Consider the following 17,281-nt stretch of genomic DNA (forward strand, 5'->3'; position numbering starts at 1 on the left):
ATATGTTTCTGTAGCCTTTGCCACTAAACAAATGTTATATTCTTGAACTATGTAGTGTTTTCCCTTCAATACTATCAATACTCCATTGTGACACCATGAAAACTAGTGTCAGAAGTAGGAATAATATGAATGTAGAAGACTCTTAAAAGACACGTGAAGAGTATTCAGGGAACTAAAGGGAAAAGAATACAGTGGGCCCATATCTGGCACTGGACTATAAAAACTTACAGATGATGAGAGAAAAACTGTTTCAAAGAGGGATGTACACAGCCTGCTATTGGGACTCTGGGCAGTCAGGTACATGAAACTGAAATTACAGTCTAAAAGGAAAGGAGCTAGACTTAACAGTTTTTACATTGTTTCTATTGGCAGATGTTTTAGAGGGTCTTCAGTGGGAATTGGAACAGGAAATGACTGGGTTGGTACTCTAACCTGGTAAGAAAAACTAAGACTGACGCTGTAAATTCCAATGTCCAGGACAGAGACACCTGGAATGGTAATGATGGGGAATGAGGAGAAGGTCCCAGGATGTCCTAGAGACTGTGAAGTAGACGGTGGCAACTTCCCAGACAGAAGAGAGCTCTCTGCCAAAATTGTAGGCATGAAAAGATATGACAACAGAGCTAAGAAATGTTTTCAGTTTTCACTGATCTGGTTCTCTCAGTTGAGGGAAGAATGTGTGTAGGGACTATCACAGGCAAGAAATATGAAGTTTTTAATCGCAGGGAAGTATGTTTTAACATGTGTGAGCACCAGTCTTTGTTTTCACAGACCCTTCTCCCTCAAACAGAGCTGTAACCTTAAAGCTGTGTGGTTTGGGGCGGCAAACTCTTTTTTTTTTTTAATGTTCAAAATATATTCTCAAAAATTATTTTCTATTTGGGATAAATATTTCCCAAGCGGGAGATTAAGAGTACTTGAGTCATGAAATGTCTATTGGTAAAAGAAGAAACTTCTTTTCGAACTAGGTTCAAAAGAAAGATAAATACATGTACTATATTAAGCCAGGTAAAAAATATGTGAATATTTGGGCTTTGCCTAAAAGTTGTAACATATTTTTCATCATTTCAATATGATCCATAGCTCCCATAAACATGAAAGTGAGATGGTTTTGAGACAATTTAATTAAAATATTAAATAAGTGAATAATGTGGTTAAATATAATTTCTAGAAGTGGTGGATGATTTGGTGGATAGGAGCCAAAAGAAATGAAGGGAGAAAGCCTAGCTTCTTTAAGGTTAAAACTCTGGTTAATGTCCCCTATTGGGAGAAACGGTCCTCCACGGGTCTCTCACTCACCTGTACATTTTGCTAAGCACACCAAGAATGCGAGGCTCTGAACATATCTCAAGGTTGTGTTTGGCACGAGAAACCTTAAGAAATGAGGCAATGTCTCCCTTGACACAAAAAACAGGCTTGCTTACTTCTGGCTATAACATGGTATGTTCTCCAAGCTCAGAGTTCCTCTACTATAATACAGTTCACTGCCTAAACAGGTATTTATCTGGGCCCTTGGCAAAATTCCCCATTCTCCCCACAATGGGACTACAGGGCAAGGAGGGCACTAACCAACACACAACATGCTCTCTATGACAAGGGCAGTAAAATCCTTTGTCTCTGAACCGGCCTCTAGTATCTTCTGTCAGCATCCATGAAACCATACCAGGCAAACGTATTAGCCGTTAAGTAGGATGAAATCAAATTCCAGACCTGTTACTTTCTCCCCATCCCTTTTGGTTCAGTTTAGAGTCTTCCACTGAGGCCATGGCCTCTGTGCTGGGGGTGGGGTGTTTGTACGTGACTGTGACAAAGATACGATGTTTGAATAGGAACCCACTCGCCACTCCCAACCCTAGTTTCTTCAACAGACTTAGAAAAAAGAATCTATACTACTCAGTTCCTGAATGAAAAAAGCAAAAGAGAGAAAGAATGAGGGAGTTGAACATGAGCTGACCTTCTCTAGCCATGAAAAACCGTTAACTACTCACAGAAGTGACAGCAAAATAGCCTGGGGCAGCATCCCATGTACCCCTCGGCAGTGGTGTTTCCTGTCTGAAAAGAGATGCTCGTTGCATATAAAAAATGATAACCTCACTGTCACTAGCTCTTAAGCAGAGAGCTAATCTGAAGCACTAAAATTCTCTGGAAGGCACGGGATAGGGCCACCCTTGGTAAATACCAGGCAGTTCAAAAACATTACTGGCCTAAGCCCCCACCCAAATACAAACAGGAAGCCCAATGCTTAGTCGACCTGTTTGGATTTTGGCAGACCATATTCCACACATGGGATTCTTATTGAGCCCAATCCACCAAGTAACCAGGAAGAGAATGGCTTTGTGCTCATCTCTGAGGTAAGCATGCAATTCTCACACAATGAAAACTTGGGACAACGACAGGTGTTTTAATTTCTGCAAAAGTTCATATATCTGGACTCAAGCTTCCTATCATTTGTAACTTGCTAAATTTAAAGTTTCTGAGTTTATTTTATAGAAGATTAAAAACTTCTTTGGATGGGTCCAAAACATCTGGAACTTATTTATAAAGGTACTGGAAGATTTCTACATTTAATGTGATATAAAACTACAACTGAAATAGATTACATACAAACACATAATGTCTTACAGGAATTAGTTCTTGTGTAACCCAGACAATATTATGAACCATAAAAAGTGTTCCATGTCAGGGGTGCCTGGGGGGCTCAGTCCGTTAAGCATCTGACTCTTGGTTTCAGCTCAGGTCATGATCTCATGATTCGTGACCTTGAGCCCCCGACGGGATCTGCGCTGACAGAGCGGGGCCTGCTTGGTATTTTGTCTCCCTCTCTCTCTCTCTCTGCCCCTCCCCCGCTTGTTCTCTATATTTCTATCAAAATAAATAAAAAATAAACTTAAAGACATATATATTAAAAAGTGTTCCATGTCAACTTTTGGGATAGTTTTTAAAATCTCTGGTAATTCTTGGTATTATTTGGATTGTGTTTGAGGACATTTTGAATCAGCTTTTTGAAAGTTAGACTAATAAAATACTGAATTAATGAATATTTCTATTCAATTAAAAATTATATATAGGATTTTGCTTGTATGAAATTCTGAGACAGTGCTTGGTGTTCCCCTGGAGGGAAGCTAGAATTCTGTTTTTCTTTTTTGGCAGTTGGGGGGCCAGTGAGATTGACAGAGGAGGAGTCTGAACTTGCATATATAGGAATGAGTACCAGATGTTCAGAGAGAGGGTAATAAAGAGAAACACATGCTATAATAGGACAATATATAGCATGGTACATTAAAAAGCTGCTATGTGGGAACTAATTTGGATGTAAATTTTAAAAAATTAAAAATAAAATTAAAAATAAGGAAAAGAACGAAAGAGAAAAAAAAGAAAAAAAAGAATAAAAAAAGAAAATTAAAAAAACCTGTTATGTGGGAAATTAATAAGTTTCCCTATAAGAACAAGATCAAAAGTGGGACGCCTGGGTGGCTTAGGCGGTTGAGCATCCCACTTTGGCTCAGGTCATGATCTCACAGCTTATGGGTTCGAGTCCCATGTCAGGCTCTGTGTTGACAGGCTCAGAGCCTAGAGCTTGCTTCGGATTCTGTGTCTCCCTCTCTCTCTGCCCTTTCCCCACTCATGCTCTCTCTGTCTCTCAAAAATAAACATTTAAAAAAAATTTTTTTAATTAAAAGCAAAAAGGAACAAGATCAAAAGAAACCTAATTAAATCAGAAATGTTAACATGACCCTAGGAAATTTTCTTTTACTCTGTCATGAAAGAAGTACTACATAAGGGCTCATGTGAAACAATATAAATTACATACCCAGCACCCTGTCTTGGTATCTAATATTATTCTCCCACTTCTGAGATGATTTTAATTCCTGATTCTCCTCAGGAACACATATCTGCCTTACCCTCTGAGTGAGGTGTGCCTCTAGACTCTTTATTTTTGGTTATCAGATTATGGTGAAGCCCTTTTGATAATAAATGCATGAACAAAATCTACCTTCCCTGAGGATTAAATGAATTTATATATTTTTAAGAAAGTTGATCCAGAGTTTCATTCCTGGACTCTGAGACATTGTTAGATATTGTTTTCCTCCAATGTATGTTTTAAGTACAAACCTGAATTTCATTGTGTTAAAACTGTATTTCATCAGGAAAAGGAAGAGGCAGCCTTAGAGAGAAGGTCAGAGAGAAAATGGCCACACTCCAAATAAAAGCAGCTTTCCACCTCCTGTCAATTCCACCAAGACCTCTCTAGCATAAACAAATTTCATGATTTAGACTCTTACCTAAGGAATTTCCCATTAGGAAAATGCTTTAATTCTTCCACATAAGGATACATTTTGTAGGAAAACAGGGAACAAGGATTACCTCCTTTGAAAAAGAATGCAGAGAATAATACGATACTAATTTCTAAGTACCACACAATCTGGAATATCACGAAATAGATAGCAAGGAATTGGGGAAAGATTGCAAATATCAGAAGAATTTAAAAACCAGAAAACACAAACATGAAAGAAACAGAGGGGGGAAAAAGGTCCAAGTTAAAGCAGAAAAAAAGTGCTGTAAGAATTTTTAAAAATTATAAAGTACTTTAAAGACAAAGTACTTAAGGGCACATGAAGAACCTCCTATAATAATCATCAGAATCTGAATAATAAACTGAAATAGTTCCCCTCGGTACACTGTAAAGTATGCAATTTTAATTATGTGATTTTTCCAGCTAATTTCTACTTCAAAAACAGTAAAGTACTTCTGCTTACAAGGTGGCAGAGACAAGAACTTTTCTGAACCTCTCATATACACATTGTCATCAAAATTTAAATGAGGAGAAACATGCCTTTGAGTTAAATCACAATTAGCCCTCAGACAGATCTGTTTTTTGGAAACCCACTGTGTGCCAAACACTGGTGGCCTGCACTAAACAACAGTTTATGTTTGTAAAGCACTTGTCCCTTTTCAGGTTCTCACAAATGACATTTTAAAACCAAGTATTTGTTTTCCAGCATTAATAGCACATGCTGAATGCATCTATTATTATAAATTGCCCCTACTCAGGAAAGTCTTAGTTTTCAAAAGATAAAATATATCCTGATTTTACTTGTGTATATATGTTTTACATAGTTGTGCATGGAAGTCAATCAACAATGATAAATACAAACAGATTGTCCAACAAAATAAAACAACAATTTTTGGGGAAAAGAAATGGCACATTTGTCAGGAGATATCCACAAATAATTAATTACTTTCACACAATAAAGATGTTCTCTTAATACCAGAGTCTCATAAGAGGATTCTCATTACTTCCTAACCATCTGTCATCACTCCTCCCCAAAAAACTAATTAGGGTTTCATCCAATCACACATTATAAATCATGCAAATGTGGATGGCAAAAAACACAGTTTAAAGAAGTTAACATTATAACATTTTCTATTTTAAAAATCATGGGCTTCAGAACTAGCCTTTCAGGCTTTAATAATTACCCTGCTTATTTTTCTCATCTTTTCCTGATTAATTATTAGATAATAAATTTAGAAAATTGAACTTAAGAAACTTACAGATAGTAGAGTTTTCCTGCAGCAGGAAGTTCCCTTTTCCGGTAATCTATCCCAGAATCTAGCTGGACAGTCTTACAGTATTCCTACAATCCAAACACATAAATATCTTCTTAAACAAGTGGTGCTTTAGAATTATGATCTCTCTGCTATCCTTTTCCTTTCTTAAAATTTAAAAAATTTTTCCTCAATAAAACAATGAGTTTAGGACAAAACAATATAAGTCATGGAAGATTCATAAAAATTGAATATTAAGTATATATCAAGCCCCCAAAAAATCAGTTCAAGAAAGTTAAGATTTGCAGCATGCCTTTCTGAAAGTTTGCTAAAACAGTGCTATCAGCAAACTCCCCACATAACTGCATTCCATTAAAAAAATTTGATTTTTTAATTAAAAATTTTTTATAATTTTATTTTTTTTAATTTAAAAAATTTGTTTAGGTTATTTATTTTTGATACAGAGAGAGCATGCGCACAAGTTGGGAAGGGGCAGAGAGAGAGGGAGACACAGAATCTGAAGCCGGTTCCAGGCTCTGAGCTGTCAGCACAGTGCCCAACGTGGGGCTTGAACTCATGGATCATGACCTTAGCTGAAATCAGACACTTAACCGACTGAGCCACCCAGGCGCCCCTCATTAAAAATTTTTAAATCCCAATTTCTGTTACCAGGAAATAAGGAGCTACAGGCTATCAAAAAGAATAACTCATAGGTCTCCAGCACCACAAAGGGAGAGAGTTGGGCCAGAACATTAGTATCCACAATTTAAAGCAAATGATCATATTAAAGTGATGCTGTATGTATACCTGACCTTCACTTCCAAATGACTGCCACCGCCCTTGTCCCTTATTAGTCCCCTTTCCAGTCATCAATGTCATTAGAGTGCTTTCCAGTAGACACCTTCCTTCACCCTGAGTCCCATTCTTCTATTCTCCCTATTCTTTCCTTTCCATTACCCCAGGTTGCAAATGTGCATGGAAACTCATCACACACACACACACACACACACACACACACACCCTGAAACTCCTACTGTAGAAGCTTATGAACTTTTGCTACACCTAGCTTGGTCAACTGGCTTTCTTTTAAGGGGTAAGAGGGGACAAATATATATTTTATACACACACACACACACACACACACACACACACACACTCCAGTAGAACAATGGTGAGCAAGGGTTTTCAGAACAAATCAAGAAACATTTCCACGTTGAACTTTTTGTTTTCATCCAAAATGAAAACTGCTCTATGAAAATTCATGAGGAAAAAATCATATTTTAACAACTTCATTACTTTTACTAGTGAAAAACTGCTTTTTGGGGGCCAAGGTAATTGTGGCAAACTGTATTTTCCAAAGATGGCTGCAACTGTCTCTCCATCCCAAAATATTGGGATGTTGATATTCCAACCATCAAGAAGTGGGGGCTATGCTCCCCATCCCCTGAATCTTGTGACTACGATAAGATGATGCTATGCAATAGTATCTGATGTGACCTTCAAGGCAGCTTCTTCCTTGTTAGCTGGGACACTTGCTCTGGAACCCTGACCTGCTAGGTAAGCATCAAACTACCTGAAGGCAAGCATGCCAGAGAGAGCTTATAGCAGCCCATACAGAGACGCGACCTGGAGAGACCCTGAGAGGACAGGAAGACAGAGGTGTCTGATCCAGCTGTTCCAGTTGTCACTATGGTACTAAAGGAGCCAGAATTGCCAGCTGAGCCTTTCTCAAATCCCTGATCCACGGAAACCAGGAAAGATAATGAAGCAATATTATCTTAAGCCTCTAGGTTTTTCAGTCATTAGTTACACAGCAGTAGATAATCACAACAGTCATATCTGGGCACGCTGGAAATGTAGCAACATTCTTCTTCTCTGAAATTGCATCCTGGGTTGAACTGCTATCCAAGAGCTGAGGGCTGTTTATCATCAGCACTATAGGCAAGAGATTGTACACAGTGGTAATGAGAATACATTTCTCCTCCTCCTATGCTGCAGCTGCTAAGTGGCTCAAGAGAGTAAGATAGGGTAATCAACAATCCCCCTGGGACTGAGGGGCTTCCCCAAGACTGATAGGCTTTTCTGGATGCAGGACTTTGGGTGCTAACACCAGGACAGTCCTGGTCACCTTAGGAATAACCCAGAAATCTGAGCTAGAAGGCTGGAGTATTTTGATTTGTAAGTTAGCAATTGTGAATTTGTTTAGGGATTATTTTATGTCCACAAGAAGAAGGTATTCCCCTGGGGAAGTCTTCAAAGCTGAGCTTTTGAACTCTACCCGTGGCGAACAAGCCCTGACCCTAACAAAGTCATACCACCCTACAATGCTAGACTCATGCAGCCAGTTGGCCTCCCCACACAGACATCCCTAACTTGCCATTCCAAGTTGCTCAAATCCACTCCCCAGGTCTCACTCTCAGGACTCAAGCCCCATAACCAGAAAGGAATATGGTATTGACAAATACATGGACTCTCCTCTTGCCTCAGATGGCTTCTCAACTTTCAGTAATGTGCTAAACTTGGGAAAACAGACACTTCCTCTCCTTGCCCATCCTGCAATTGTGGGGGTTCAGCCATCCAGTACAAAGAGGAGACAACTTGTTTAGGTAGCACTTCATTCTCTGTCTCTCTGAAGGAAATCTGTCCTGTTTTAAGGGCCAGGTTTTCATAAGCCACCTGTACCGCAGGCAATATAATAAATAGTACTGCAATGTGTTCATGTAAGTATATTTACCGAGGTTCTCTATTCCTTTTAAACCACAATTTATCTTCCATGACCCAATACTCCTAATTCAGCCAAAATTTTCCTTCTTTTTTTTTCTATTAAAAAAATAAGGACTAATGGAAGTTACACAAGCTTCAGTTTCTCTTTCTGGGTAACTAACTTCTCTCTCATATGAGTGATTAAGCCCTACCGAATGATTGCATTTGTACATTCACTAATCACCACCGAGGAATACCTAATCAGCAGCAAAAGAACTACAACCAAAGCCCTTAGATTTTAGCTCTTAATTGTCTGACAAATACTAACACTCCATTTATATTTTTAAAGAAAAATAAGCCTCAAATTTTCAGATTTTATTCACTTAAGCTAAGTTCTTCAAAACACTTTGCAGAAGGAGGGTGAAAGCTAAGCAGTTTCCCTGTTAGTGAATCTAGTCAAAAGGGCAAGATCTAATTTCCTAATTTCCAGGGATATTTACAAGACCTGTGACCTCTTATCACCATCTATTTGAAATGAATAAAATTAATCAGCTACCAAAAGAAATTTATTTTAAAATAGTTTGTATATTTACATATACAAAGGACAAATACAATTATACAATCTAAAAATGCAATTAGGAAATTTGGAGAGGAAGTGGAGGGAGGTTAACATACCCATGGGAGCATGTGCATGAGTGAAAGGCCTTGACTTTGCAAAGAAAAATGTACTACTCAAAAACCGTATTCTACCGGTTTGCATTTTCCTCAAAGCTATTGTGTATATTTTTAGCAACTGCGAATAATACCATCAGAAAAACAGGCATCCCGCAAAATAACTTTATAAAGCTACTACTGTGGCTTTTCCCTTCCAAATTGGCACAAAAGAACAATAAACATTGTGGAGAAAAGCCTTAAAAACCACAATATATCAACCTCATAAGCAAAAATTGAAATAATAAAGATTTGCCCACCTTAAATACTCTTTACTATAAAAGTAATATTGCTTATTATGGAAAATTTGGAAAAAGAGTAAAATCATATAAGTCAAAGTTTTACATCTTATCTAAGTGATTATATTAAATAGAAAATTAAAAGATACACATTATTGAAGTTTTTCTTGACAATATTGGACTGATTGGCTTTATAAATTTTTAATAAGTAAGAATAAGTAAGTACTACAAGAAAAAATGGCTGAGGCCTTTCTACTTCCAGGAATAACTAAGATCTGTCTTTTTACTTAAGGCTTTAAAACTATATCTTTTTAAGCTAAAAAAAGTGATCCGTGCTCATTGTAAAACATTCAAATATTAAAGTGTAAAAGCAGAAATAAAAGTCTATCATCCGCTTCTCAGAAAAAAGTTTGCTTATAGCATATATCCTTCAAGTTTTTTATACACGTATAGAGATGATGACAGAGAAATTAGGATCATATTTATATACACAGTTGTAAGCTTAATTCTTTCTGATAACTTAAAAGTTGTATGAGAGAAATAACTAGATTTAAATACAGGAAAGCTACACTGAATATGGTACTATCTTGTTTGCCAAGAATACAATTCTGTAAGTAAATGACAAGTAAGAGGTACAAGACAGATATTGAACCAAAACAAAGGGAGGGGCGTGGGAGACTAGCTGGGTGTACCAAAAAAAAAAAAAAAAAAAAAAAAAGGAGGGGGAGTGGGAGTCTAGGTGGGGGTATCTTTTTTTGAGGCAGGTATACATTCAAATATGTATGCTGAAGTATGTATACATTCTAAGATATCTGCTTCAATCTCATTTAAAATAATCATGTGTTACCACTTTTAAGTTTAAGCAATGATATATAAAAGTTCAGTACATAATAGGGGTAGCTGGGTGGCTCAGTCATTTGAGTGTCCAACTTCAGCTCAGGTCAGGTCATGATCTCACTGTTCGTGATTTCAAGCCCCACATCGGGCTCACCGCTGTCAGCGCAGAGCCTGCTTCAGATCATCTGTGCCCCTCTCTCTGTGCCCCTCCCCTGCTCAGATCTCTCTTGAAAATAAATACACATTTTAAATAATTCAGTACATAATAACCTTGAACATATTTTTAAGCTTCTTATAATGTAAGTATAACACAAGTACAAAAACGTACACAAGTGGGGTGCTGCATGGCTCAGTCAGTTAACCGTCCAACCCTTGATTTCAGCTCAGGTCATAATCTCACAGTTCATGAGTTCGAGGCCCACATCGGGCTTTGCGCTGACAGCACATGGAGCCTGCTTGGGATTCTCTCTCTTCTCTCTCTCTGCTCCTCCCCCTGCTTGTGCTTACCCATGCGCTTTCTCTCTTTCTCAAAATAAATAAACTTAAAAAACATAAATGTCCAGCTCAATCAAGAAACAGAACATGACTAGAACCTCGGGAGTCCCCCTGGTATCTATCTTCTTCTACTTCTTCAAAGGTAACCGGTACTCTAATTGTAGCAACATAGAATTTTGCCTGTTTTGGGAGCTTTATGTAAGTAGAAGCACCCAGGATGTATTCTTTTGTGATTGGGTTCTTCATGTGTTTGAGATTCATCCACCCATATGTTGTGTATAGCTGTAGTTTGATCAGTTTTTCATATCCACCATGTGAAGAAGCCACAATTCATTGACTCATTCCATTGGTGACAGACATGTGGGCTGTTTCTAGTTATTAGCTCTTTCAAATAACGCAGCCACGAGTATTCTTCGCACATGATTTTTGGTGCACATGTGCACATGTTCCTGTTGGATATATACCTAGAAGAGTAACTGCTTGACCACAGGGTAAGTCTGCTCAGCTGTAGTGAACCCTGTCAGTGTTCCGAGGTGACTGTACAACCTATACTCCCACCAGTAGTGTATGAGCATTCCTAAGTAAGTGTTTGCTACTTGTATGAAGCAATACAATTGATTTTTGAATATTGACCTTATATCCAGCAATCTTGGAAATTCAATTATTAATGTAATATTTTTTGTATATTGATTTTTCAAGATGATACTAAAGATGTCCCACATATGTTACAAATACGCCACACTGTTTTGTAGCACAAAAAAATACACTTATGGTTTATCAAGTCCCCTGAAAATTCAATATTCACTTTGGATGAACCTAACAAACACTGAAACACCACTTCCATGGTGACTGAAAGTACAATAATGAACAAGCTTTTGCTCTGATAGCTTGGTAACAACACTCCAGCTGGTCTTAGGTTTAACTTGCTTCAAGTTAACACACTCCTTGCTTGCTGACTTAAAGCCCTTGAACTGTAACACAACTAATTTACTTTCTTTGAGATTTGCAGACCACTGGCCTTGAGGAATGAAGGATCAGAATGTTCCCAGGCCATAGAGGCCAGCAAGACTCCTTGAAGCCTCCTTGGCTTTCTGATCAGCCCAGTAATCTTTCAGCAAAACATTTTTTTTTTCTTTTTAAGGTCACATAATGACTTTACTCACCTCCCTTTGTGTATCTGAAGACCTTTCCCTCCTTTGCAGAAATAACAGAATACTCTTGCACAACCACCTCCAGGTACCAAGGAACCAGACCTTGTACAATCACTCCTGGGCACCAAAGAACCAGACCTTCTTGCACAATCACCCCTGGGCATCAAGGAACCAGAACGTCTTACACAACCTCTGAGTACCAAGATAACTCTGTAGGTGGCATCATCAAGTCTGCATCAAGAAATGTTACAGATCACTGTACTCCCTTAACAGATTAAACCCCTTTAAAAATCTCTGGGCCAAGCAGAAACCTTGGAGTTGGCCTTTGGACAAGAGTCTGCCTTCTCCCCAGGTGGCCAGGCTCCTGAATAAAGTTCATATTCCTTTCCAGTCAAAACTCATCTCTTGGGTAGTGGCCTTTTGAGTGACAGGTAGCTGAACTTGGGTTTCGGTACCAGAACCAGGATTCAAACCCAAGCGTTCTGGCTCCAGTGTTCACATTCTTAATTACTTTGCTATATTGCCTCCATACCCGGGATATGTTCAAGCAACCAGGTCTCTTACTTGGAAATACAAGGCAATGCAAAATTCACATGGGCTTATTGGAAAGTCCTTGCAGTGCTCTGTCCCTTGCTTGGAAAAGTCCTACCTCTCCTGCCTTCTGATTATATGCTAACCAAGTAAGGCTTAGTCTTGATGGCTATCTTGAGAAGCAGCTTTGTTGCAATGAACAGATTCATTTACTTATTATAACCATATCCCATACAAAAATGATATGGAGCAGCTTTTCAGAAACTTTGTCCAGTTATATTATACTGCACATAAAAAACTGGAAGTTTTCTTTTAATGACTGAGGTAATAGAAATAGGTTTTGGTTTCAAGTCTGCAACTTCTGAGATAAGGATCATGTCTGTTGTTCATCATTGTGTCCCTAGCACCTAGCACAGTACGTGGTACATAGTACATAGTAAATGCTCAGTTAATATTAATCAACTGAACAAATCATTAGCAAACATCTATATGCAAAGGTTAGGTACAAGTCAATATTGTTAGAAACTACAGGAAAAAGCCAACCAGCACAGTCCCTTTCCTAAGGAGCTTTTATGACAAAATGGGAACTGACTTAGCAGAATTCTTGCTAAAACTAGACTCAACAAAGACTGACATGGACAGGGTTGAGGCCTTAGAGACAAGAAAGAGGGTTCTGAGGAGGCTAACTAAAGTATGGTCAAGGAGAAAGTCTCTGTCAGAACTCAGCTTAGACAGAAAATTTAGCCAAGGAGTTGTATCTTCCTCCAAATAAGAACTTCATCCCGAGGCAGGGTTTCTTCAATGACAGAGATGAAACTGAGAATATATCCACATTCATAAAACAAAAGTCCTGAACTATGCTGATTAGGCTGATTATGCCTACTACACTCAACTCATGAGGCTTGGGGAATGACACAAGCTAACCAATGCTAAGTGGCAGGGAAGATGGGAATACTCTAACTGGTAGGCCAGTGGTTCTCAACACTGGCTGTATATTAGCTTTAGCTGGGAATTAGAAAGTACCAATATCCATGTCACATTCCCAGACATTTTTGCAGAGGAGGGCTTAGGTTGGCTGATTTTGTCTGTTTTATTTTAAGCTCCTCAGGTCATTCTAATGGGCAACCAGGGTTGAGAACCACTGGCTTAGACTAATCTGGCCCCACCTCCAATTGGTCCCATCCAAATCACATTGCTGCTACACAGCACAAGAGAGGTGGAATGAATTTAGGAGAAACAACCACGATGACCATCATAGGTGGTAAGTAAAGCCTTAAGACCACCCAGAGTTGGTGTTTGCGATCCTAGAATCACAGAGTCAGAGATTGGTAGCATTGATTCCTTTCTTGTTTATGTGTGGACAAAATGAGATGAAAAAGAAATCACCATTACTCTGCAATGTGGGTAAAGACATAAAAGCATATGAGTTGTCAAGAGCTATTTCAGCAACGGAAATAAATAGAATACTAAGTAAACAAAGGACTGATAAAGCTTAATGTAGGTTGGAGAAATATTCTAAAATTGGAGTAGTTTGATTAAATGAAGAGGATTTGGAATACATTTCCCTAGGGAAAATAAAAAATATGAGAATGTGCAGAAAGGATAGAAAAAGACCTGAGTGATGAGATGGCCCATCAGAGGCCCTACAGACTGGCCCATCAGAGGACTCCAACATCTCAAACTTAAATGACCCTAAGTTTATAGAGTTAAGTTTTCAACTCACACCTCATACTGTTAATGAAACTACAGGTCTGGAGACCATGTGCTCCTCACCACTACACATATCTCCTGTGTTCAGAAAAAGACATAGAACAAAAGTCCAAAAATTCCACAACCCTTAAGTATTTTGGCCATTATGATTTTGCAATAATGATACTGACTCAATATATGTACAAGCAACATCCAGTAAAATTCTCAGTTATCACACGTTAAATCCACATGATTTCTTGTCATTTATTTATTCATACCCTGCTGTGTCCTAGAAGGATTAGTGTAGCTTCTTTTAAAAAATCATCTTACTATTTGTATATTCAATTTCACCATTTAATTTTCAATGTTAGCTAATATACAAGTTAAGTGTAATTTGACAAAACCTAATAAAGCTTTAATTGCACAGAACCTTTGACCTAGAAATTCTATTTCTAGGAAACTATCCTACAAAAACATTGACTCTTGTGACTAAAAATGTATTTGTAAACAGGTTTTTTTAACATTATTTGAAAAGAAACACAATAAACCTTAGTATACAAAAATTGCAGATTAGATTAGAAATGATAGTGCAGCCATTAACAGAAATACAAAGCAGTCATTTAAAAGAAAAAGGTAGAATTATATCTGATATAAAAAGTTCTTCAGGATATCTACAAGGTATAAAAAGCACAACTTAGATTTAGATAAAACTATTACTCCACTAATTTACAACAAAACTATATGCTTAGGCATACATAAAGATATGTATGCATATAAATGTACAGAAAAGTACTTGAGAAGATACGTATTTTCTTTCAGCTTTATTGAGATATAATTGACATATAACATTTGTAAGGTTAAGATGTACAACTGATAAACTTAACATATTGCAAAACGATTACCACAGTAGCATTGGCTAACACCGTATCACCTTACATAATTACCATTTCTTTTTTTTTTATGGCAAGAACTTAGCAACATTCAAGCACTGTTAACTATATTCACCATGCTGTGCATTAGATCCCAAAACTTAGTCATCTTACAACTGAAACTTTGTACCCATCTCCCCATTTCCCCCACTCCCCAGCTCTTGGCAACCACCAATCTACTCTCTGTCTCTATGAGTTCAGCTTTTTAAGATCCACATGTAAGAGATATCATTTGGTATCTGTCTTTCTTGGACTTATTTCACCTAACATAATGCCCTCAAGGTCCATCTATTTTGTCACAAATGACAGAATTTCCTTCTTACGGCCAAAAAATATTCCATTGTATGTATATACCTCATCTTTATCCATTCATCCATTGATGGACACTTAGGTTGTTTCTACATCTTGGCTGTTGTGAACAATGCTGCAAAGAACATGGAAGTACAGATATCTATTCAAGATAGTGATTTCATTTCTTTTGGATGTATACTCAGAAGTGGGATTGCTGGATCATATGCTAGCCTTATTTTCAATGTTTTAAGGAACTTCTATACTGTTTTCCCTAGTGGCTGCATCAATTTACAGTCCCACCAATAGTGCACAGGGTTTCTTTTTCTCCATATCCTCCCCAACACTTATCTCTTGTCTTTTTGAAGGTAGCCATTCTAACAGATGTGAGGTGACATCTCATTGTGGTTTTGATTTGCATTTTCCTGATGATTAGTGCTGCTGAACATCTTTTCATGTACCCACAGCCATTTGTATGTCTTCTTTGGCAAAATATCTACTTGGTTCCTCTGCCCATTTTTTGAAGTCTCCTACTATTATTGTATTGTTGTCTCCCTTCAGACTGTTAGTATTTGCTTAATATATTTAGGTGCTCTGATGTTGGGTGCATATATGATTGTTATGCCTTCTTGATGAATTGACCCTTTTATTATTATATAGTGGTCTTCTTTAACTCTTGTTGCAATTTTTGACTTAAAGTCTATCTCCTCTGATGTAAGTATAGCAATCCCTGCTCATTTTTGGTTTCTACTTCCATGGAATATCTTTTTCCATCTCTTCACTTTGAGCCTACATGTCCTTAATGCTATGTGCTTGTAGCCAGCATATAGTTAGGTCTTGCTTTTTTGTTCTTGTTTTTAATCCGTCCAGATTCTCTACGTCTTTAGAGAATTTGATCCATTTATATTTAGAATAATTATTGATAGATAAGAACATACTAAGGCCATCTTATTAATTATATTAATAACAGCTCTGGCTGTTTTGTAGTTTCCTTGTTCCTTTCTTTCTCTCTTGTTGCCCTCCTCTGTAAACAAATAATTTTCCATAGCGGAATAATTTTCCAGGCTTTGATTTCCTTCCCTTTATCTTTAGTGTATCTACTGCAGGTCTTTGTTTTGTGGTTACCGTGAGACTTACATAAAAAATCTTATAAACAGTGCATTTTACACTGGTAACAACTTAACCTCAATCTCATATAAAAACTCTATCCTTTATACTTACCTTTCTTTTTTGTTTTTGTGTCACAATTTAACACAACTTTTATATTGTGTATTAATTAACAAATTACTATAGGTATAGTTATTTTTTTTAGGTATAGTTATTTTTAATACTCTTGACATTTAGCCCTTATACCAGATTTAAGTGGCTAACATACTGCCACCTTACAAAATTAGACTATTTTGAATTTGACTACATTCTTACCTTTACCAATGTATTATATATTTACATATTTTCATGTTACTAATTACTGTTCTTTCACTTCAGTTTGAAGAACTTCTTATAACATAAGGCAGGTCTAGTCATAATGAACTCCCTCAGCTTTTGTCTGGATAAGTGTTTACCTATACTTTATTTCTGAAGGATAACTTTGCTGAATAGAGTATTCTTGACTGGCAGGTGTTTTGTTTTTTTTTAATTTAAGCTATATTTGAATATATCATCCCACTCTCTTCTGGTCTGTAAGGTTTCTGCTCAGAAATCTGATAGCCTTATGGTGTGCTAGTAACAAATTTCTTTTTCTCTTGCTGCTTTTGATATTCTTTGTCTCTGACTTTTGACAGTTTTATTGTAATGTATCTTGGAGAAGATGCTTTGGGTTTGTTTGATGACCTCTAATTTTCATGAAGTTGGATATCGAAATGTCTCCCCAGATTTGCAAAGTTCTCCACCATTATTTCTTTAAATAAACTTTCTGTCCCCTTTCCCTCTTTTCTCTTTCTAGAACCATAATAATTCACAGATTGTTTCTTCTGATGAGATCCCATAGTTTATGTAGGTTTTCTTCATTCTTTTTCAGTCTTCTTCCTCTGTTCTGTTCTGACTGGATGATTGTAAAGTTCCTGTCTTCAATCTCACTGATTCTTTCATCTACTTAAGTCTGATATTGATCTTTTTTTTCACCTCATTCATTGTATTCTTCAGCTTCAGATTTTCTATTTGG

At 37.3% G+C, this 17,281-nt stretch overlaps 1 protein-coding gene across 1 annotated transcript in view; it reads right to left on the reverse strand.

Annotated features, from left to right (window-relative positions):
• The window catches only part of AFG1L (AFG1 like ATPase), a 197,779-nt gene that overhangs the window by 52,248 nt on the left and 128,250 nt on the right, over positions 1-17,281 (reverse strand). Inside the window, exon 9 of the mRNA XM_019443029.2 lies at positions 5,554-5,636. Within this exon, the coding sequence (XP_019298574.1) occupies positions 5,554-5,636 (83 nt within the window). The remainder of the gene's footprint in view (positions 1-5,553; positions 5,637-17,281) is intronic.

The sequence above is a fragment of the Panthera pardus genome, unplaced genomic scaffold (assembly GCF_024362965.1).
Source record: "Panthera pardus isolate Hobbes unplaced genomic scaffold, ASM2436296v1 HiC_scaffold_17, whole genome shotgun sequence".
Classification (NCBI taxonomy): Eukaryota; Metazoa; Chordata; class Mammalia; order Carnivora; family Felidae; genus Panthera; species Panthera pardus.